The sequence below is a fragment of the Sus scrofa genome, chromosome 6 (assembly GCF_054392235.1).
Source record: "Sus scrofa isolate SSC_HxYL_T2T_F1_AM1 chromosome 6, Sscrofa_HxYL_maternal_Yorkshire_Landrace_v2.0, whole genome shotgun sequence".
In the NCBI taxonomy this organism is placed as follows: Eukaryota; Metazoa; Chordata; class Mammalia; order Artiodactyla; family Suidae; genus Sus; species Sus scrofa.
Genome location: NC_139388.1, coordinates 5,064,833 through 5,087,306, shown reverse-complemented (window position 1 = coordinate 5,087,306; position 22,474 = coordinate 5,064,833). Strand labels below are relative to the sequence as shown.

The 22,474-nt window shown below is 55.8% G+C and overlaps 1 protein-coding gene across 9 annotated transcripts in view; it reads left to right on the top strand.

Moving 5' to 3' along the window:
• The window catches only part of ATP2C2 (ATPase secretory pathway Ca2+ transporting 2), an 83,013-nt gene that overhangs the window by 45,370 nt on the left and 15,169 nt on the right, over positions 1–22,474 (top strand). For 4 of the 9 annotated variants that reach the window (XR_002344471.2, XM_084959415.1, XM_084959416.1 and 1 more), the window contains exons 8-23: positions 902–1,051; positions 1,128–1,196; positions 1,981–2,056; positions 6,770–6,836; positions 12,262–12,386; positions 12,519–12,616; positions 13,226–13,327; positions 15,031–15,120; positions 16,718–16,819; positions 16,936–17,095; positions 18,387–18,557; positions 19,328–19,425; positions 19,522–19,572; positions 21,279–21,445; positions 22,034–22,102; positions 22,206–22,322. Coding sequence is in view for 4 of the 9 variants with exons in the window: in XM_084959415.1 (XP_084815541.1) it covers positions 902–1,051; positions 1,128–1,196; positions 1,981–2,056; positions 6,770–6,836; positions 12,262–12,386; positions 12,519–12,616; positions 13,226–13,327; positions 15,031–15,120; positions 16,718–16,819; positions 16,936–17,095; positions 18,387–18,557; positions 19,328–19,425; positions 19,522–19,572; positions 21,279–21,445; positions 22,034–22,102; positions 22,206–22,322 (1,712 nt within the window). In the remaining 5 variants the exon portion in view is untranslated. Of the gene's footprint in view, positions 1–901; positions 1,052–1,127; positions 1,197–1,980; positions 2,057–6,769; positions 6,837–10,391; positions 10,469–10,915; positions 11,002–12,261; positions 12,387–12,518; positions 12,617–13,225; positions 13,328–15,030; positions 15,121–16,717; positions 16,820–16,935; positions 17,154–17,660; positions 17,708–18,386; positions 18,558–19,327; positions 19,426–19,521; positions 19,573–21,278; positions 21,446–22,033; positions 22,103–22,205; positions 22,323–22,474 lie in introns of those variants that run through there. The other 5 variants (XR_014805329.1, XR_014805328.1, XR_014805330.1 and 2 more) reach the window with 3 other exon arrangements.

Sequence of the window (22,474 nt, the reverse complement as noted above, 5' to 3'; positions counted from 1 at the left end):
TGAACATTTCTTCCATGCCCTCTTTCCCTGTGACCAGCACTTCTGACTCCTTTCCCGGCTCTCCCTCTGGGTTTGCTCGTTATCTCCATTCCCTACGGCTGATGAGCTTGGAAATATTACATACCTGGTGGCTTAAAACAGCCCAAGCGTGCTATCTTGCCGTTCTGGGGATCAGAATCCAATTCGGGGTCACTGGTGGAAATCCAGGGGTTGGCTGGACCACATTCCCTCCAGAGGCTCGGGGCAGATGCGGTTTTCTTCATTTGCAGCCTGCAGACACCGCCCACAGTCCTGGGCTTTTGGCTCCAAATCCCTCCACCCAGTGCTTCTGTCGTCCTGTTTCCCCCTCTCTTCACTCCTCTGAGCCTCCTCTTGTAAGGACCTTTGTGATGAGTTTTAGGGCCCCCAGCATCATCCGGGATCATCGCCCATCTTCAGGCCCTTAGTTTATGGTTTCTGATTTTTTTTACATCTTTTACGTATGATTTACAATGTTCTGTCACTTGCTGCTGTACAGCAGTGTGACCCAATCATACCTATATATACATTCTTTTTCCCGCATTACCTTCTATCGTGTTCCACGGATATGGTTCCCAGTGCTGTGCAACAGGACCTCACAGCAGATCTATGGTAAACAGAAGAATCTGCATCTCCTGAGCCCAAGCCCCCAGTCTGCCCTCGCCCCCCTGGCAGTCACAAGTCTGCTCTCCAGGGCTTTGAGTCTGTCTGTGATCCGTAGATAGGTTCATCTGTGTCCGCGTCCTTAATTAAATCACGTCGGCAAAGTCTCTTTTGCTCTTGAGATGACACCTTCCCAAGCCACCAGACGCAGCTCCGGGCTTTGAACGTCGCCTCACAGGTGAGGGAGCAGGTGCGACGCCGTCTCCCTCTGCTCCCCCAGGTCACAGACCTCCTGGTGGACGAGTCCAGTTTCACGGGGGAAGCCGAGCCGAGCAGTAAGACAGACACCCCGCTGACGGGCGGGGGCGACCTCACGACCCTCAGCAACATCGTCTTCATGGGGACCCTGGTGCAGTGCGGGAAGGCACAGGTAAGCCCGCAGCCTCGACCTCACTCACCTGCAGGCTCTCAGCCTCGGGACTCACGGTCCTCTCTCCTGAACGCAGGGTGTCGTGATCGGAACAGGAGAAAGGTCCCAGTTCGGAGAAGTGTTTAAGATGATGCAGGCCGAGGAGGTGAGGACGGGGGGTGGGGGGGTGGTTGGGGGACTTTGGTTTTCTTGTGAGCTGGGGTTCGAGGTGATTCTCTGCTGGGGACACCAGGCCTGCCCGCTGCTGAGGAATGAGGACGATGTGGCGAACGTGAGCTCACTCTAAAAACGTTTCAGTTTAAACCATTTATTAGAATTTGTGTTCAGCTATAACCTAGAGACAGCAACACACAGAGATCTGAAGTACAGCAGTCAATGAATTTTCGTACGTGTGTCTCTGTATAATCATCGCTTGGCTCAGGATATAAAAAAATCTAGCAATTTCCCTGGTGGTCTTGTGGTTAGAATTCAACAGTTTTACCACCACAGCCTGCATTCAACCCCTAGTCTGGGAATGGAGAGCCCCCACCAAGCCACTGCCTGTCACAACCATAAAATTAAAAAATGAAATAAGGAAAAATGGAAGTTCCCATTGTGGCCTAGCAGTAAAGAGCCGGACTAGCATCTATGAGGACGGGGGTTTGATCCCTGGCCTCGCTCAGTGGATTAAGGATCTGGCGTTGCTGTGAGCTGTGGTGCAGGTCACAGATGCAGCTGGGATCCTGCATTGCTGTGGCTGTAGGGTAGGCCAGTGGCTACAGCTCCAATTTGACCCCTAACCTGGGAACTTCCAAGTGCCTCCAGCGTGGCCCTCAAAAGCAAAAAAAAAAAAAAAAAAAAAAAGTAAGAAAATATTTTAAAAACCTAAGCAAAAGCTGGGGGAGGTGCTGCGATCTCTTCTAACAAACCCCTTGTTCTCATCCTTTCAGACGCCTAAAACTCCTCTGCAAAAAAGCATGGACAAGCTGGGGAAACAGCTGACACTCTTCTCATTTGGCATAATTGGTGAGTGAGGCGGGGGCGGGGGGGGAGCCGTCCTGAGCACCCGAAACTGTTTCTCAAATACTTAGCTACTCACCTGGGTGAGGACTGGGGTTTGGGATCAGAGCTTCTCTCATAGGAGCAAGAGGTTTCTATGGCCGTCAGAACAAGCCAGCTGCTGTGACAAGCAGCCCCTACGTTTCAATGGAGCAACATGGTCACACTTTATTTCGTGCCCTCCACACAGTCCATGGGCATGTTCCTGGTGAAATGGTTTTCCTGGAAATCCCACCTGCAAACACTGACGCAGGGGTCCAGGCCCCTCCTGTATTGTTGCTCTCCCTGCCGGGAGGTGGGCTGTGATTCTGTTTAGCCAGCAGGTGGGGAAAGAGTAGACACGGTGGCTTGTCTGGGAAATTTTGAAGGCACAGACTGGGAAGTGAAGTCCCCACTTTTGCCCATTCACAATTGGCCAGAATGAAGTCACATGGCCTACCCGACCGCAAAGGAGACTGGGAAATGTAGTCTGGTGGTGTGCGCAGCCATGTTTCTATGCCGCTAAGTAGGCAATGCCTAGGTTTGTACCTCCCGGCCTTTGGTGACATACCAGAGAGCATCCACGACGCTGCAGACCTTCATTCAGGTCTTACTCCTAAAGATCCCCATGGGGCTGCCCTGGTCCCCTCACCCATTCCTTCCTGCTGTCTCTAGCTCTGGCTTTGTGTCTGTGTCCTTTGTTCCCAGTTTTCAAGATCAACCAGTGCCTAGGCCACTGTAAGCTCTCGATAAATGTTGGTTGAGTGATTGAGTTAATAAAGAAACAAACTAACCATCCACTGCCCTTAGCACAGGTAGTGATGAGAGAAAGTACCAGTGGGTCTGGCTAGAACTGCAGAGCTAGAGAAGGTTCTTGGAAGAAACAGCTGTCCCTGCTATCAGAAGTTTTGTTGTGCTTCTGGCCATCCAGATGCATGAATCCATTTAGTGAGTATCTTATGACTCGCTCGGTTCTGGGGCCACCAAGATAAGTCAAACATAGCTTCAGCCCTTTGAAGGACACCAGGGAAATAGGAGAGAGTCCCCTGAACACATATGACTTGTGAAGGTAACAGTTAATTTTGCACACGAGAGTTGGGAAGGCTCTAAGGAGGAGGTGACATTCAGTTGGGTCTTGCAGGATGAGTAGGAGCTTGCCAAGTTAAAAAAAAAGAGATCAGGAACTCCAGACAGAAGAAAGGGGATATTAAAAGGCCTTGGAGGTATATCCCACTCCTTTACAAATTGGAAGAGATGGTAAATGTAGCCATGTGTTAAGAGGATATGACCTGAAGTCAGGGCTCTTGATTTTATCATGCCATTGGTAGACCTGCCTGCCCTTTGCTGCCTGGCCACCCCTTCTGAATCTTCTCGTGTCTAGTCTCATTTCCAAATGTCAGCTTTGGATTTAGTGCTAAGAGTTTGCTCAATCAGTAGGTTTGCTCTTTTTAAGTAGCTCAATGTCCTCTTCCCTCCTCTCCAGCCTGTTTTGCCCTGGAGCAGTGATGGAAAATGGGTTTTATCTTAACCTGATGACAGATAGTGGAGCTCTGTGCTTGTGAGAGGATTTGGAGGCTGTGCTCAGGCTTGGTGGCAGAGATCTGTGATGAACTAGTGATGTCTGTCATGGACGCAGGCGGGGCAAGTGGCTTTGCATCACCATTCACTTGCCATCCTTGGAGTTACACTGATCAAGCATCTGAGCAGAATAGATGCCCTCACGGCCCTGGCTGGCCTCAGGGCCCTCTACACTCTAGAAAAACAGGGGTTGGGAACTCCGACTCCCAGGCCAATCAGGTTCACCACCTGTTTTTGCGTGGCCCACAAGCGAAGAATTTTTTTGTACAATTTTTTGTGTGTGTCTTTTTGTCTTTTCTAGGGCCGCACCTGTGGCACATGGAGGTTGCCAGGCTACGGGTCCAATCAGAGCTGTAGCCGCCGGCCTATGCCAGAGCCACAGCAACGAGGGATGCGAGCCATGTCTGTGGCCTACACCACAGCTCACGGTAATGCCAGATCCTTAACCCCCTGAGCAAGGCCAGGGATCAAACCCGCAACCTCATGGTTCCTAGTCGAATCCATTAACCACTGAGGCATGATGGGAACTCCTTGTACAATTTTTAATGATTGAAAAAAAAATCAGGAATTCCTGCTGTGATGCAGTGGAATCAGCAGCGTCTCTGGAGCGCTGGGATCAGGTTTGGTCCCGGCCTAGCACAGTGGCTTAAGGATCTGGCATTGTGGTGTAGGTCACAGCTGTGGCTTGGATTCAACCCCTAGCCCTGGAACGCTATACTCTTTGGGGTGGCCAAATAAGAAAAAGAAAAAAAAAATTGAAGAGTAATATTGTATGATATGAGAGTTATATGAAATTCACATTTCAGTGTTCACAAATACTGTTTTACTGGCACCCAGCCACACCCATTCACACATCATCTGTGGCTCCTTGCCCGCTGCAACAGCCAAGTTGAGATGCAACAGACCATATAGCCCATAAAGCCAACGCTATTTACCCTCCGGCCTGTTAAAGGAGAAGCTTTGTGCCAGTTGCTCTAGACAACTGGGGTTGCCAGCAGGAGACTCTGCTGTAATAGTGACCTCAAGAGCAAATACCAAGTAGATGGGCTTCAAGGTAGATTATGAAACAGGTGCTTTTAGAAGACCTTTCCACCAAATGATTCGTTTTTTAAAAAAAGCTCCAAGGCAGGAGTTCCTGTCGTGGCGCAGTGGTTAACGAATCCGACTAGGAACCATGAGGTTGCGGGTTCCATCTCTGGCCTCGCCCAGTGGGTTAAGGATCCGGCGTTGCCATGAGCTGTGAGTCGCAGACGCAGCTCGGATCCCGCGTTGCTGTGGCTCTGGCATAGGCCGGCGGCTACAGCTCCCATTCGACCCCTAGCCTGGGAACCTCCATATGCCACAGGAAGTGGCCCTAGAAAAAGCAAAAAGAAAAAGAAAAAAGCTCCAAGGCAGAAGTCCTGCAAGGTCATTGCCTCGGACAAGCCATGACTCCACAAGTGAAGTTAGAACTTAACCTGGCGTGGCCATGGCCAGGTCCATAACACCGCTCAGTCTGCTTTCCCTTTTAATAAATATCACAAGAACTGCTCTGGCAGAAGCGGCGTTTTGAAAACCGGGTTCTGTGGACCCCCAGAGGCCCATGGAGGAGAGGCAGGGAGACTGGTGTGCTGGAAAAGGCTGAACAACTGGCTCCAGGGGAAAGCAGTGTTGGCCACTTTCCATGGTGTCAATACTCCCAGCGTGTCTGCTTTCAGGCTCCCAGTGTCAAGCTACTGAGTGTGGACCCGGGGAGAAGTGAGCACAGTCCACTCTTGTGGCCCCTGGGAGCGAGCTCCAGCCTCCTGCTGCAGGGAGGCCCGCTGGGCAGGGCCAGGGGCCTACTCCTCTCTTTTTTGTTTTTTTGTTTGTCTTTGTCTTTTTAGGGCCACACTTGCGGCATGTGGAAGTTCCCAGGCAAGGCATCTAATCGAAGCTGTAGCCACCGGCCGACACCACAGCCACAGCAACTCGAGTTTTGAGCTGCATCTGCGACCTACACCACAGCTCACAGCAACGCCAGATCCTTAACCCACTGAGAGAGGCCAGGATCGAACCCACGTCCTCATGGATGCTAGTTGGGTTTGTTAAGCCCTGAGCCACGACAGGAACTCCCTTCCTCCTCTCTAAGCTTTTGCATGTGGGTCCCTTTGGGTCCCACCTGAGATTTTATTTGACTCCTAAGCCCTGTTGCTCATCAGAGTATGAAAAAAAAACTTATAAATCAGATATTGTCATACCCTACCTCTAGCTGCATATACGAGCACTCGCGTGTGCACACACACACACGCACACACACACCCCACTTGCCCTGGCTCCCCTTTCCCTGAAAGCTGATGCCCTTCAGAAGGTCTCCCAGGACAAGTCACACAGGTGATGCCACTCACCTCCCCCTTTGCTCCTGCCTTGCCCAGTAGGCACGGCCACAACCGTTCATGCCTGGGCCTTACTGGGGGCCGGGGCCGTGCTGAGCCCCCCCGCGTGGACTGTCCCTTCTTAAGTCCTGAAACAAGCCCTTGAGGAGGACGTGGCCGTGGTCCTCACTTTACAGCCGGGGCACCTGAGGCCCCGCTTGGCGGCCCCAGACCGTCTCCGTGATGCTGGAGCACCTCGGGACTCACACCCGGGATGACTCATGGCACGGCTCGGCCTCCAGGGTCTCGCTGGGCGTGTGACCTGTGTCCAGCACAGCGCCTGGTGTTTGGTAAACATCGGTGCAGGAGAAGCGGCAAGGGGCGTATATTTCATCACGATCCCGCAGGGTCAAGTCACTGGAGAGACAGCCCGCATCCTGCGGACACGCAGCCCGGGCGGGACTTCGGCAGTAAGACAGACTGTCTGAAGTCAGCCTCGCATACATGGGCTGGCTGTTTCCCTCTTCCACCGGAACTGGCTTCATCCTGTCCTGGAAAAGGAGACCCATTCTCTCTCGGGGGCAGGGGCGTGCCTTTCTTTAAAAGGGGAGCAGTGGCACAGCCTTGAGGTGGTTTGTCCTTGTCCTGTGTCTTTATTCCTGTACACTCTTTAAGGGAAGGAGCTCGGGACGCCGTAGGACGTTGCGTGTGTGCTCGCGTGCATGTGTGTGCGGGTGCTGTGTGTGTGTGTACACACATGTATGTACATGTATTTTTGTCTCCTCCCCAGGCCTGATCATGTTCACGGGCTGGTTGCAGGGGAAGCAGCTCCTCAGCATGTTCACCATCGGGGTCAGGTAAGGGCGCTGGGGACAGTGGGGGACAGTGGGGGACAGTGTGGGGCAGTGGGGGACAGCGGGGGGCAGTGGGGGCAGGACCGGCCCGGGGCACATGCAGCCCTTTCCTGAGCCGTGGTCTCCCCCGCAGCACATTGTCGGGTGGGTGGGTGGCCCCAGAATGTCCGCAAAATGAGTGAAAGCGGGTGATTCCTGTCCCTGTCACTCTGGCCTCTGGGTTTGCATGTCCCCAGGCGAGCGTGGACTCGAGAACCCGTCTGCCCAGCCTTCAGTTCTGCCTTTGCCACCCGGTAGCCCTGCGACGTTGCGTCTTCGGGGGATGTCAGCTCCTCCTAGGGGCACGGGGAGCACGCCCTGGATGGGCACGCTGCCACCCCGAGCACACAGTAGGCGTGTTTTCTCAGTACCCGTTTCGACCTCAGTCCTTGTTTTCTGAAGGCGGCTGCAGGAGAGGAGGGGACGTGACGCTGGGGCCACACGGCTGATTGCAGGGCTGGGAATCGGGGCCTTGACTTTAAGCCCAGGGCCCTGCCCTTTCCCCACACGGTGAAGCCATAAGCCTGGTCCCAGCTGGGTCCTGGGGACAAACGGAGAGGAGCACGAGGAGGGAGGCTCCAGGCACAAGTGGGAAATGGCCACGGCTTTTCCATGGCTGCTCGGGGACGCAGGGGGCTGAGGACTGTCACTCCCGGGGCACGTCCCAGCAGAAGAGCGGCTGGTGACCCTTCTGGGATGTGGAAGAGCCATGTCAGGCCCCCTGTGGTTTCTGGAGGGTGATCTGGCCCCGTGCTCTGCTCGTCTGCAAGAGGGTTCAGGTGCTACGTGGGAAAGTCGTTTAACATCGGTGAGCAGAAATAATAGGCTTAGTCCACCCAGCATACCCCCTGGGTCGGCACACATGGATGCCCAGCGCCTGGTGCAACATCAGCAGGATACAGTGACTGTGACCCAGCCCCAGACAGGAGTGGACTACAGCCCAGGCGCCGTAGAAACGTGATGCCGAGTGAAGGGAAGTGGACACAACTGGCCACGTGCTCCAGCACTGGGCTTCTATGAAATGGCCCCAGCAGGCACATCCACAGTGACAGAAAGTTGATTTGTGGCTGCCAGGGGCTGGGGTCACGGAATAAGGCGGGACCGTGGACGGTGATGGGGTTTCTTTCGGGGGGATAAAAAGGTTCTAAAAGTAATTGCAGAGGTGGGTGCACACCTGCGAATACACTAAAAACCACTGAACTGTACGCTTTAAAAGAGTGAGTTTTGCAGTGTGTGAGTTATATCTCAGTTAAGAAAACATAAAGCGGGTAATTGGAATGGCTGTTATTACAAGGATCCTTGGAGCCTGCTGAATTTATATACAGAAAGTAAACTGTTGGCAGACACCCGTGTGCTAATTGTCATTCCAGTAAATGACAGTGACATACCTCACAGCGGGAAGGGGCCTCCAGTGTCTGTTGGGACATGGGGGACACTAGGGGCTGCTTCCCCAGCGCCAGCCAGTGCAGGCAAGAGAACCTCGATTGAGGGGTTGAGGGTACGTGGCTCTGGCACCGTGTCACGTTCATCTGTGTATAAATGAATGGACATCATTACCTGCCAATGAGCAGAAAAAATTCATTGCAGTTCTTTTAAAATTCCAGAGAGCTCCTTTTTTGATCCTATGGCACCGTGTGCATTAATTGAGAGGCAGGCTGGCAAAGTCAACCCATGGGCAGGTGTGTGTCCAGGTAGAAAAGTTTTCAATGACTGTTTTTTGGGATGAATGGAAGCTGGAAACTCTGTCTGGTTTCAGACACATTTCTGTTCCTTAACACGCGACCTCGCTCGCCAGGGTGTAGCTCCATGGGCAGGCCCGTCTGCATTTCACAGATGGAGAAGCTGAGGGTCAGGCCAACATGTGCCCGTGGGTACAGGGTCAGGGACTAAAGGAGGCCGACCTCAAGGCCCATGCATTCCGATGCCAAGCTGGGACCTGGGCAGTGCCCCCGGCCGCCCGCATGGCAGGGCAGCCCCTCTCCGCCTGCTCCCTGCCTTCCGCGGCCACGGCACCGGGTTGGCTTATTTGCCCGACATGTATTTGTTGAGCAACTGTTGACCCTTGATTTGAATCATCTGGAGCTGATGGAGCCAGACCTCGGGGGCTGCAGGCTGCAGGAAAAGGGAGTAATCTAAGTCAATGTCAGCAGAATAACCATGACTTCTGAGCAGTGCTACAGAGGAAGTGAAGGCCGAGAGAGATTGAAAGGGAGGTGGCCACGGCCTGCCTGCCCTGAACAGGTGGCCGGGGAAGGTCTCTCTGGGAACTTGGAGAGATGCCCAGCCAGCTGGGGGAGGGCAGGAGGGGCGCTCAGGCAGGGGACCGGCTGGGGCCAAGGCGGGAGGAGGGATGAACCGGGCGGGGGGGAGATTGGCTGCTCGTCACCATGGCAGCTCGCGGGCCCCTTTTTCTCCAGATTCCAATAGATCATCCGAGTCCTTCTCAACACATCGTGCCAGGTTATCTGTGCTGTTTTTCTGAGGCAGAGCTGAAAAATACTGGCCATTCTTGGGAAGGCGATGGGGGCAGGGGGAACCCCAGCTTCTTAGGAGGGCAGGGCCTCCCGGAAGAGCAAGACACTGTAGAGCGGGCCCTTGGCCTTGAGCCGAACTGACCTCGCCACCTAAGGGCCCCAGAAGAGCTTGCTGCACACGGGTGGCTGGTGCTGTGACTCCGTGAGTCCAGCTGGGGCCCAAGACTCTGCATTTCTAACTTGCTCCCCACCGGATGCTCGTATTGCTGGCTGAGGAAGCCACCCTGAAACTACCCCCGTCGGAACTCCAGTAACAGGTGGGACCAGGGAAGAGGGCTGAGCCCCTGCAAAGAGGGTGTGGGCGAGCAGGCCTTCAGCCACAGGCGTGATCGCAAAGGGTGAAGCCCTGAGAGACGCCCCGAAAAAGCGGAGCCCCCAGAAGCCAGGATGCTTAGGAACCCCCCCTACCCCTTCTCAAGGCGGATGTAAACCACATCCCACCTTGTAAACCACAGAAAGCTCCACGAGCCAAAAGCCTGTTGATTATGAGCAGGTAAATAAGAGCAAAGTCTCCTGTATCCAGCCCACCCCACCTCCCCAAGGTCATTTCTGGTTTCTTAACAGCTTCTTTTTTTAAATTGAAAAAAAAAAAAAAAAACGTTATTGGAGTAGAGTTGCCTGACAGTGGTGTGTTAATTTCAGGTGTTCAGCAGAGGGATTCAGTTCCACACACCCACACATCCGTGCCTTTTTCCCATCTCGGTTGATACACGGTACTGCATAGATTTCCCCGTGCTGTGCAGTAGGTCCTTGTCACCCATCTATGTCACGTGTAGTAGCGTGCACAGGTCAGTCCCAGACGCCACCTGCATCTCCCCGCATTGCTTCCCCTCAGGTAACCGTACGTTTGGTTTCAAAACTGATTAAGTTTCTCTCCTCGCATTCATCCCTCCGCATCCGTGGTGAACTGGCCACCAAGAGAAAACTGGCTCTGTTTGTTTCCCTTGTGACTTTGAAAGGATGAGGGTTTTTTTCCCATTTTTAGCAGCATGAGAACCACTCAAAAGCTCTACATCCTAAGGGTAGAAATGGCAGGAGAGCCGGCAAGGGAGAGTCCCCAGAGTAAGTAACACAAGAGGCATCCTTTCCAAGCCTTTCTCCTCCTTCCCTCCGCTTTGAGTGACAGTCACGATGCCCCAAGGTCCGCCTGCTTTTCCTGCTCTATTCTAATCTTTATTAGCTTGCCAGCTAGTTTTTCATTGTTATGAAAGCAGCCAGGCCCATGTAATGCCCTTCCCATGCCATGCAGGTTAGGAAAGGGCCCGTGATAACCCTCAGCAAATGTTTGCTTAGCTGGTCTTTTCAGCCTGTGCCATAAAACCGAGGAAGCCTTTTTCCTGTCACCATAGAAACTGGGCACAGGCCCTCGATCAGATTCAGTAATCTTGGTTTATATAACTTATCCCTGAATGCTCCATTGTCTGCGGGTGAAAGGCCACCATTCATGTACCAGAGTCCTTTGGTTCTAAGATGTGCCTTCTTTTTCCCATTTCAACTTCCTTGAAGCAGGATTGCTTCTTACGAGCAATGTGATAAGAAAGCCCCGTGTTGTTGATGAATTGGCAGCATTTTTTCCTTCCTCGGTGGCGTACAAGGTAATGGCACTTTTCACAAACAGTAGCACCAGAGAGCTGATGACATGCCGTAGCCACGTGTGGCTTTGGCTGAATGGTCACATCCTCAGCCAGGCTTTCTGATGATGGACCAGCCTGTAGCGAGCACCCAGTATGTGCTGGGCCAGTGTGGGTCTGGGCTCTTGTACTTACTGTAGATTCACTCATGCTGGTTCTTCCGTGGAGCAAGTATTTAGTGGGTACCTGTGGGACTCTGCCGTACAGAGGGGGAACCATGGTGGGTGTGGCTTGGTGATGCTTACCGCGCAGCTCTGCGCCGTCTGCCCCCCAATCTCCAGCCTCCCCCCCTCAGCCTGAGGTCACTGGGGAGACACAAAACATTGCCCGCGCAGGGGCTCAGTGGGTTAAAAGCCTGACATAGTGGCTGAGGATGCAGCTTTGATCCCTGGCCTCACTCAGTGGGTTAAGGATCTGGCATTGCCACAAGCTGTGGCATAGTTCACCGATGCTGCTCCGGTCCAGCATTGCTGTGGCTGTGGCGTCGCTCTGATCTAGCCCCTGGCCCGGGAACGTCCCTGTGTGGCACATGTGGCAGCAAAAAGGCAAAAAAGCGTGGGGTGGGGGTGGGGCTCCTGTGCTCAATCCCAGGGCAGGAGGGAAGCTCATGAAGGGAGAAGCTCATTGGTTCAGCGTAAGTCACAGCTCCTCTAATCCAATCAAATGCGGCTCTGGGGGGCAGGGTCACGTGGTGCCGCAAGGGGCCAGGGGAATCCTCAGGAAGTGAGCAGACACCAAAACAACCCACTACACTCGGCAAAGGCTGAGCCGTGTCACTTCACCTCCTGCAACTGTCATTTCCTTACCTGGGTTTCTCATAGGAAGTGTCTAAGCCATGGGACCGACTCAAAGTAAAACTCAAGGGGCACAAGGAAGACCTTCTGAACCAAAAAAATTCCACTTCCCACTTCTTGCCTGATTCTGGAAATTTCGTTCATAGGGCCCAAAACTTGTCTAACAGAGGACAACAATTTAAATGCAAAAGCACTGAAACAGGCAAAGCAACAGACAGACTAATGCATACTCAAGTGTGGATGTCTGATTGGAGAGCAGGGCTTTGAGGCGGGAAGCTCAGAGCAATGGATGCTGAAGGAGGAGGCAGGTGTATCATGGGACTGGGAACGGAGACTAGAAGAGAGAAGTTGGGGAGATGACAGACAGCCTTTATGGGTAAATACGTTGCCAGGGCATGTTAAAAGTGACCCATCTGGCCTTTCAATCCAGCCTGGCTGTGGCTGCCATCCCCGAGGGTCTGCCCATCGTTGTCACCGTCACGCTGGTCCTGGGCGTGCTGCGGATGGCCAGGAAGCGGGTCATTGTGAAGAAGCTGCCAATCGTGGAGACTTTAGGTGAGGGACTCCAGTGGGCTGAATTCTTGCAAACTGGACGTTGTGGTGACAACTCAACCGGGGAATGTGTAAGCCTCAGAGTTGGTGGGGACATCCTCTCTTTCCCATAAACACTGTCTTCTCATGCGCCAGGTTGCTGCAATGTCATCTGTTCTGATAAGACGGGGACTCTGACAGCCAATGAAATGACTGTCACCCAACTTGTCACGTCTGATGGGCTCCATGCCGAGGTGAGTCGTGTGCACTGACAAGGTTCAAGGCGAAGTCCTGCCCTGCCAGACCCATCCCTTCCCAGAGAAAGGACACGGAGCCTTCCAGAACATAGCAAGGAAGAAACACGTGTGGGTCATGGGACAGTCTCTTTGCTATTTGTAAGCCCCAGCAAGGAGCATGAGTGATGGAAGGCAGCCACCGTCTGGCTGGCATGACGCCACACCCTCGTGTTGGCACGTCGTCCGTGGCTCCTTTCAAACCACAACCGCAGTCATCGAGACGTCGTGTGGGCTGCAAAGGCTAAAACACTGGCTGCCTGGCTCTGTCAGAAAGAGCCTGCCCCCCACCTTCTAGAACATAAGCCCTTTTGTACCCCACTCCTTGGCTTCCATGGTCATAAATTTTGCTGGCTGCGGGATAGCCTGTTGCAGTTATAACTGAAGCGCACACAACGCTTGGTTGGTGAGGCTCTGATGAAAACGTAATCCTGCAGGGGGCACCCTGCTTGAAGTCCTGCTCGTGGTGGGGCCATGTCCTCGGGTGGTTCCCCCGGGAAGAGACACGGGGCAGCGGGGGAGCGTCTGTTTGACGCCTGGCAGCACTCCTTTCTGTGGTCTGCCCTGCAGGTCAGCGGTGTTGGCTACAACGGCGAAGGGACCGTCTGCCTCTTACCCTCAAAGGAAGTCATTAAGGAGTTTTCCAACGTCTCAGTGGGGAAATTAGTGGAGGTAAGTGGCCAAAGCGCCACCGTGGAAATAAATGTGCATTTAACACCCAGCTGCTGGAGGAGTGCCCTGCGGCCTAGTGGTTAAGGATCCGGCAGTGTCACTGCTGTGGCTCAGATTCGATCCCCGGCCTGGGAACGCCATGGGTGTGGCGATGAATAGAATGGAATCAAATCGGATACAAATATCAAAGAGAATAAAATCAAATCAAATAGAACAGAGCAGACAAGGATTCTCTCTGGAAAGAGACAGCACTTGGACCAAGTGGTTCTTGGTGACGAGCAAGCCACACCCCAGGGGTCAGACTGTCACAGTGGCCCAGATACAGATGGACACGTGGGTGAGGGAAGCACTCAGGACCACCTGCCCCCCGCTCACCACTTGCTGGACAGAGAGGGTGCTCTGTGAAGGCTGGGAAGTAAGCACGTGGTGAGGGCTGCCTGGGGTTGTCGGTGCCTGTAACATGAGCCGTCCCCGTCCTCCCAGGAGCCATCTTCCTTGTTCAGTGAGCAGCCCCTCCGCGCGGGCCCCACCTCCACAGTGAGGCTTAATTATCACAGCAACCCTGCGAGGCCTGGCCCAGGATCTCAGCTGTGTGGATTAAGAAACAGGGGCTCAGAGGAGTTCCCGTTGTGGCTCAGCAGTAATGAACTCAATCAGTATCCAGGACGACGCGGGTTCAACCCCTGGCCTTGCTCAGTGGGTTAAGGATCTGGTGTTGCCACGAGCTGTGGTGTGGGTCGCAGATGCGGCTCGGATCCAATGTTGCTGTGGCTGTGGTGCAGGACGATGGCTGCAGCTCCGATTGGACCCCTAGTCTGGGGACCTCCATATGCCGTGGGAGCGGCCCTAGAAAGGCAAAAAGACAAAAAAAAAAAAGTTTAAATTCCTCTACCACCCGGGGGAGAGGGTCAATAAGTCAAATGAATAAGAAAATGATCCAGGGAGTTCCCGTCATGGTGCAGTGGTTAATGAATCCGACTAAGAACCATGAGGTTGCGGGTTCGATCCCTGGCCTTGCTCAGTGGGTTAAGGATCCGGCATTGCCATGAGCTGTGGTGTAGGTCACAGACGTGGCTCTGATCTGGTATTGCTGTGGCTGTGGTGTAGACCAGCGGCTACAGCTCCGATTTAACCCCTAGCCTGGAAACTTCCATATGCTGCAGGTGCAGCCCTAAAAAAAAAAAAAAAGAAAGAAAGAAACTGGCTCAGAGACGTTAAGGGGAGTGCCCAGGATCACCCAGCCAGTGGGGAGGGATCGGGGAGGTACCCCATGCTCTGTTTCTGCTCCTTTCCTCATTTATTTTAATTTGGGCTGTAAGTCACACACCACAGAAGTCACCCTTGAAAATGCAGAGTTCAGGGGGTTTTACAATGTTCACAAAGCTGCACAGGTGTCACCGCTACCAAACCCCAGGATGCTTTTGTCACCTGACCAGAAACCCTGTCCCCATGTGCGGGCACTGGCCGTGGCCCCACGCCCTCAGGCTGCCCTCCTTGCCACCGCGGTCCTCACGCGGCTGCTGCCAGCCGGGCTGCTGTGGAGGAGCAGGGACTCCGATGAATCCTGAAGAGTAAGCCCGCCGCTACCGCTACCCCAAGCCCCGGCTCCCAAGCTGGGTCAAGCCTTCAAATCCGGACCTTTTCGTGTGCCCGAGGCGCGGCTCCGAGTATCCACAGATGACATTCGGAACCCTCCCTTTCAGGCAGGCTGTGTCGCCAACAATGCCATCATCAGGAAGAACACCGTGATGGGACAGCCCACCGAGGGCGCCTTGATCGCCTTGGCAATGAAGGTAGGCCGTCCGCCAGGTCTGCGCCGGGGGCCCCTCCCTCGGGGCCCGCTTAGCGGCAGAACTCAAGGTCCCGTCTGAGCGAGGCAGCGAAGGGACGTTTAGTATTGGTGGGAGAAGACGGCCCGGGACACCCTCGGGCTGGCCCCGACTGGTGGGGGAGCTGGGCTCCGAGACGCTGTGTGGCTGGAAGCATCTGCAGGTTTCTAAGCCCTGCCCAGCCAATGCCTAAGAACCTGGGGGCAGAGACAGAGGCGCTAGACCAGCCACAGCCCTACCCGGGAGGCTCTCCTTCCTTTTCGTTTGACTGGTTCCAGGGCTGTGACTTTGAGAAGCACTCCCCGCTGAGGGCCTAGGACCAGGACCAGGCAGGAGCGGCCGCTCACGAAGCTGAAGGGCCTGGCGATGGGTGGCAGGGTGTCTGCTCTGCTGGTGCCTGGGGACAAAGAGCAAGAAAAGTCTGGAGATCCTGTCGTGGCTCAGTGGTTAAGGAATCCGACTAGGAACCGTGAGGTTGAGGGTTCGATCCCTGGTCTCGCTCCGTGGGCTAAGGATCTGGGGTTGCCGTGAGCTGTGGTGTAGGTCACAGATGCAGCTCGGATCCTGTGTTGCTGTGGCTGTGGTGTAGGCTGGCGGCTGCAGACCCGCTTAGACCCCTAGCCTGGGAACCTCCAGATGCCGTGGCTGCAGCCCTAGAAAAATACAAAGACCAAAAAAAAGAAAAGCAAGAAAGGTCTGATAGGTCCCCCCAAGCCTGACCCGCCAGCCCCTCTCTCCGCCTCCTTCTCTGTGAGCCTCTGTCCAGCCTCCCTGTTGCTATTCGGGACAGTCTCTTCAAGTTCATTTCTGCCCCCACGACGGTTCTGCTCACCCGGGTGGCCTGGCTAGTGTCACGCATCACTCTGTCCTGCGTCCATCTGTCCATCCCCCTGTCCCTCCCCCAGCAGGAGACCCAGGCCCCTTGTGTCACCCTGGGCAGGCAGTGTGCGGGGAGGGGAGTTAGCTTCCAGCAAGACCTTGTGAAGGCAAACTGTTAGGCACATCCCTTTCCTTCTATTCAAGGAGGAGATTCTCTCCAGGGCGTCAGTCACACTGGACGCTACTCCCTGCCCCCTTTACAACAGCCGGGGGGCGCCCCGCTCAGCACTGCCCCTGCCTATAGCCAGAAGGGACAGCTGGCCTCGCGGTCCCAGCTGGAGCGAAACCCTGGTGTCCAGTCCCCCGGAAAGCCATCAAAGAACAAATGCGTGTCAGCCCTGGCAAGGACCCCAGGCGGTGACCCCTTCTGCCAGGGGCTCCTTTTAAGGGAGCTGCTGCCTCTTTAAGTCTGAAACACTCCTCCCAGCAGACTCCCTCCGCAGGTGCCAGCGAGAAGCTGCGCCAGAGGCCATCTGGTTCTACCCCTGGGACAAGAGAAAAGAGATTTTTTTTTTTCCCAGGTGGGATGTTTGAAAGCAAATGGCCTTTCTCTGGGAGCTAAACGCTTGGATTTCTCATCTGCCCGAGGTGGTTTGCATTATGAGTAATTTAAACGGACTGAGCTTTTCATGGACACCGGTATAGGGCGACTCCCTGACAATGTCCCCTTTTATGATCCCAGATGGACTTAAGTGAAATTAAAGATTCATACGTGAGGAAAAAAGAGATTCCATTCAGCTCGGAGCAGAAGTGGATGGCGGTTCAGTGCAGCCCCAGAAATGAGGTGAGCCCGCCTCTCCGACCCGCTCCGTCCTCACTCCCCTGTAGAGCAAACCGCAGGTGAGGCAGCCACTGACAGCAGGGATGTCTGTCTGTCTGTCTGCCTTGGTCCTCCCCCAGGAGCAGCCGGAAGACGTGCACTTCATGAAGGGGGCCTTCGAGCAGGTCATCCGCTACTGCACCACGTATAACACGGGCGGCATCCCTCTGCCGCTGACGCCCCAGCAGAGAGCCTTGTGGCAGCAGGAGGAGAAGAGGATGGGGTCGCTTGGCCTGCGGGGTCAGTGCCTGGGGTCCCAGCCCCGGGCTCTAGATTGGCGCCTAACACTGCCTTTCAGGCGAGTGAACGCGGGCTCTGTCGTCAGCGAAGGCGATGATCAGAACGGCGTCGGGGGGTGGGGGGCGCTGGTGGGGCAGAGCCAGTGCGGACGCTCTTGGGCAGATGAAATAGAGAGAGTCCCCCCAGTACCAGTCATCGGATGACACCCCTTAATGCAGATGCAGTTCGGGGGGGGGCGCGGGAGGGAGGGTGGTCGCAAATTCTCTACGACATGAGAACAGGCCACCCCAGAAACTGAGTTTTCCTGATGGGTTGTCTTGCGCACGGCTCGCTGTCAGGAAAACCCGAAGCTCTTGTAAGTTTCCAGTTTTTTGCTCCAGGGCCAGTGCCTGCCCTGAGGGGTCGGACGTGAAACCCCGCATGTCCTGTAGTGTCGTATGTCAGCTTGTCCGTTTTCAGGGACAGTGTCTGCCAACACTCTAGAACAGGTGTGTTCCCTCGGGGAAAGGGGAGAAGCACTGGCCTCTGCCACACTGGTTTCGACTGCTTTAGTTTTCTCCTTCAGGGAACAGTAGTTATAAATGGAGAGCAGCTTGCTGACAAGTGTGTGAGGTGAGGACATGGCAGTTGCTGGGACAGAGCTTAGCTGAGCAGGGTGGGAGGGCTGCTTTGAGGAAGGGAAGAATGGCCTCCGCATCACTGCACACGCCCCCTGCATCACCGACAGACACATTATGACTGAGGCTGGGTCGCAGCTGGAACTCCCTGGCCACAGCCCCCCTCCAGTAACTGAAAGATGACAAAGGTCAATTCTCACAGTACCCACCCCCTCAAAGCACTTGTCCCAAGAATCAGGCCGCTTCTGTGCCACTGAAATGGTCCTCTCAACCTGCTCCTTTTTCCTGACCGTGGTAGCTGCCACCCCGAGTCTGGGTGGTGATGGAGGGAGGGCAGAGCAATGAGAGATAGGAAGCATCAGAAATGGCCCATTGTGGGCCATCCCACAGGTCTTTCTGTGGCTGCTCCTGCTGGGGTGCAGCTGGGGCCGTACCACCGGGGGACAGTCTCCTGCTGGGCAACTTGTTGCCAGCCCGGCTGTCCACAGTGGGTGAGCCATCAAGAGCCGCTGCCCTGCACGGGGCTGATGAGCCCCTGGCAAGACCTTCCCTTCCCTTGGTCCAGGCACTTGGTGCCCAAGCCCCTCGCCGAGAGAAGGTGCTCTGGGACACGGGGCGGGGCCGATGGGGGCGAACACGGCCTGACCCATGTGTGGGGCTTGCTCTGCCCGCAGTGCTGGCCCTGGCTTCCGGGCCCGAGCTGGGGAGGCTGACCTTCCTGGGTCTCGTGGGAATCATCGACCCCCCGAGGGCTGGTGTGAAAGAGGCGGTCCACGTGCTCTCCAAGTCGGGCATGTCCGTGAAAATGATAACGGGAGACGCTCTGGAGACGGCCTTGGCCATAGGTAACCGGCGCGGGGGGCGGGGGGTGACGGTCCCCCCCACGGGTCAGTCCTCCGCGTTCCCGCTCAGGAGAGCTCACGCCACCCCCTTCTGAGTTCTTCGACGGCTTGGAGGTTCAAGGACCAGCACCCCACCTTCCAAGTGGGGGCGGGGGGTGTCTCTGAAATGTTGGCAGGTTCCCCTAGGAGGAAACGGCCTCATGTGACCCCGGATTCCCTCTGTGCCAGGCCTTTCCGTCCTCGTGCTCACCGCATCTTCGCTGGCAGCATCATGGCCGGGGCACATGTCCCTTCTGGCTTCTGCCACGTGCATGTGCCCTTGGCAAAGCCCTGGGCCACCCCGATCCTCAGGCTGTTTTTCAGCAGAGCGCTAGCAGCCCTCCTCCTCCTGCTCTGTCTGTTAGGTTTTTCATGCTTTGGTTCGCCTCACCCTCTGTCGTGAGGCAGCCTGCCAGCGCAGGAAGATGGTAGACTCTGGAATCAGACAGAAAGCACCATGTCAGGTGCAGGGTCAGCCCTCTCCGAGTCTGGCCTCGGGAACGTCACTTCCCTCTCGGTCTCCTCATCTTTAAAGTGGGGATGATGAGGCCTTTGTTGCCGGTTCGTTCAGTGGGTGGAATGCAGGTCCCAGACCCCAGCAGGTGCCCTGTAACTAGAGCCACTGTGGTCTTATCGGTCCTCCCTGTGGCAAGGCAGGGCCTGGTGCCAGGTAGGTGGAGTGAGGGGTGAAGGCAGGAGCCACAGTCTCGAAGGGACTGTTCCCCCCCATGCAGGACGGACCATCGGCCTGTGCAGCGAGACGCCGAGTGCCATGTCTGGGGAGGAGGTGGAGAGCATGGAGCAGGGCAAGCTGGCTGAGCGCGTTGGGCAGGTGGGCGCTCCGTGCGGGTCACTGGGCTAGGGGCAGAGAGGGGTGTTCTGCCGCCTCATTCACTGATGCTCAGCCCTTTCCCGTCTCTGCATCCAGGTATCGGTCTTCTTCAGAACCAGCCCCAAGCACAAACTCAAAATCATCAAGGTCAGTTGGGTGCCACCCTTGTCCCTCAGGGCACCGCCTACTGGAGTGGTGGCGGCTCTACTGGAGTGGTGGCTCTGCTCGTGGGGTGACCCAGAGCCCAAGCAGTGGCCTCCTCCTCTCTGCCCAGGGCAGCTGCACCAGCCTCTGTGGAGGGGAGACCTGGGGGCCCTGGGCCATGTCCACCAAAAGCAGGGAGCAGGAATTGGGTGGTGCAGAGGGAGAGAGGCAGAGCATCGCCTTTGTGAGTCAAGTGCTCCTTGGCGTCTTTCTTTACTTAACTCCAGGCCTTAGTTTCCCCATCTGTGAAATGGGCTAATGTGAGCGACCCCCCAGCTAATTCACAATGAATGTGACGGTGGTGGATGAAACAAAGCCAGGCCCATGAAGACCTTGGCGGGTGCCTGGCCCCCGACAGGTGTCCAGTAAAGAGCCAATGAGACCTTCTGATGGTGCATCAGAAACGAAAGCGTGGCATGGGAGACTCTTGCAAACGTGGTTCTCCTGCACACAGATGCTTGGAAGTTGCTCTTTAAATCTTGTGCTTTCTCCTTGGTGTTACTTGGCGGCGGGGCGGTGGGGGGGGTAGTTGTACAGAGTAAATCTCTATGCCAGTCATTCCTCAAAGAAAACATTCACACTTGGCACCGCACAGATTCAGGGGAGAGGTTGATTATTTGTTCATGGTTGTCAACTGAAGAAAAAGTACAACGTGAAAGTTGTGATTTAAGTTTTATTTGGAGTCAAATGAAGCCTACAGCCAGGGGACGCTGTCTGGGCTGGCTCTGGGGAACTGTGCTAAAGAGGTGGGGTGGGAGTTCCCGTCGTGGCGTAGTGGTTAACAAATCCGACTAGGAACCATGAGGTTGCGGGTTCAGTCCCTGCCCTTGCTCAGTGGGTTAAAGATCCGGCGTTGCCGTGAGCTGTGGTGTAGGTTGCAGACGCAGCTCAGATCTCGCGTTGCTGTGGCTCTGGTGTAAGGTGGTGGCTACGGCTCCGATTAGACCCCTAACCTGGGAACCTCCATGTGCCGTGGGAGCGGCCTAAGAAATAGGAAAAAAAAAAAAAAAAAAGAGGTGGGGTGGGGGTCGGTCTATCTGTGACTTCGGTGGGGGAGGGCACAGGCCATCAAGCGCACGTTTTGGCAGGTTGCTGCTGGTCGCCAGGAGCAGGTGTTTCCATGAATGATTTTACCACTTTTCTAGATATGAGTAGATGAAAGAAATTGGGCTCATAAAAATCGGAAAATAGCTAACGATCCGAAAGCCTGTTCTGCCAGTTTTCCCAGAGCTCTGAGTCCTCTGCTCGCCGTGCACCGACGGTCAGCGGCTGCGGCGGCTCGTGACTGCATCCTTGTAGGACCAGGTGGCGGAATTCCTAGTTGCCATGGTGATGGATGACACATTCAGTCCTTCCCTCTGCGCGAGGCACTGTCACCTCCATGGTCCAGTTTAGGGCTCACAGCAGCCTTCAGGAGGAGGGACTGCTGCTCCCACTTTGCAGATGGAGAAGCTGAGGTTGAGGGTTCGAAGCTTGCCCGGCTCCCACAGGGCAGGGGGAGCTGGGATCCAGCCTCGGGCCAGCTGACCCCAGTGCCCTCAGGGAATGGTCTGTGGGCCACGAGGGGGGAGAGGCAGGGCGGCAGGAGGGAAGGCTCTGGAAGGAAGACCCTTGGGTGGCAGGCGCTCACCCGCCTCCTCTTCGCAAAGGCTTTGCAGGAGTCAGGCGCGATCGTGGCCATGACAGGGGACGGGGTGAACGACGCGGTGGCCCTGAAGTCAGCGGACATCGGGATCGCCATGGGGCAGATGGGCACCGACGTGAGCAAGGAAGCCGCCAACATGATCCTGGTGGACGACGACTTCTCAGCCATCATGTAAGTGGCTCTCCAGCTGCTGGCTTTTTGCGTTTTGGCTGCACCTGCAGCATAGGGAAGTTCCTGGGCCAGGGGTCGAACCTGTGCCACAGCAGGGACAAGGCTGGATCCTTAACCACTAGGCCACCAGGGAGCTCCTTTAGGTATGACTTATTGGCAAAAAAGGCCTGGGGTGGCAGCCCTGGGGGCTCTGCTCTGTGGATATTCAGGGTGCCCCCAGGCCCATCTGCCACAGAAGGCAGGGTCGGGGGGCCTCTTCTCCTTGGAGAATCACCAGTGGGCGGTGGGCACTTCCGGAGCCCTGGGTGAGGGCTGGGTCCCTGGGCTCGGGTGAGAGAATGACCTACCGTCTTGGGTCAGAGCGTGATCCTGGCTTGGGGACCAGTCCCCAGTGGCTGATGGCACCTGTTCGGCCATCACCATCCCTTACTCGTTGGGTCCCCAAGAATGCCGGCAAGGAGAACCAGGGAGGGAGCCCAAGTAAGATGTGGTGGGTGACACCATCACTTCCTTGAGGGGTCGGTCCACAGTGCTGGCCGAAGCTTCCCGCCAGCCCTCCTGAGCAGCAAAGGCCCTCCTGTGCTGCAGGAACGCGGTGGAGGAAGGCAAGGGGATTTTTCACAACATCAAGAACTTTGTCCGATTTCAGCTGAGCACGTGAGTCGAGGCTGGCCTCCCCCCGCCCCCCTGCCCCTGGGCCCCAGGGGCTGCGTGCGCGTCTGGGCGCAGCTGGCGACGGTGCCGTGTGTGTGCCCCGCAGGAGCATCTCCGCCTTGAGCCTCATCGCGCTGTCCACCGTGTGCGACCTGCCCAGCCCCCTCAACGCCATGCAGATCCTGTGGATCAACATCATCATGGACGGGCCGCCCGCGCAGAGGTGGGGCCGCGGGAGGCGGCAGGGCCAGGGGCTGGGCCTCCCCCAGTGCAGGGGGGCACGCCTGGGGGGCAGGGAGCGCACAGGAGGCGGGCACTGTCGGCCCCTCTGCCTGGAAGTTTCCCCGGGGCTCCCTGCCTGGCCCTCGCCCGCTC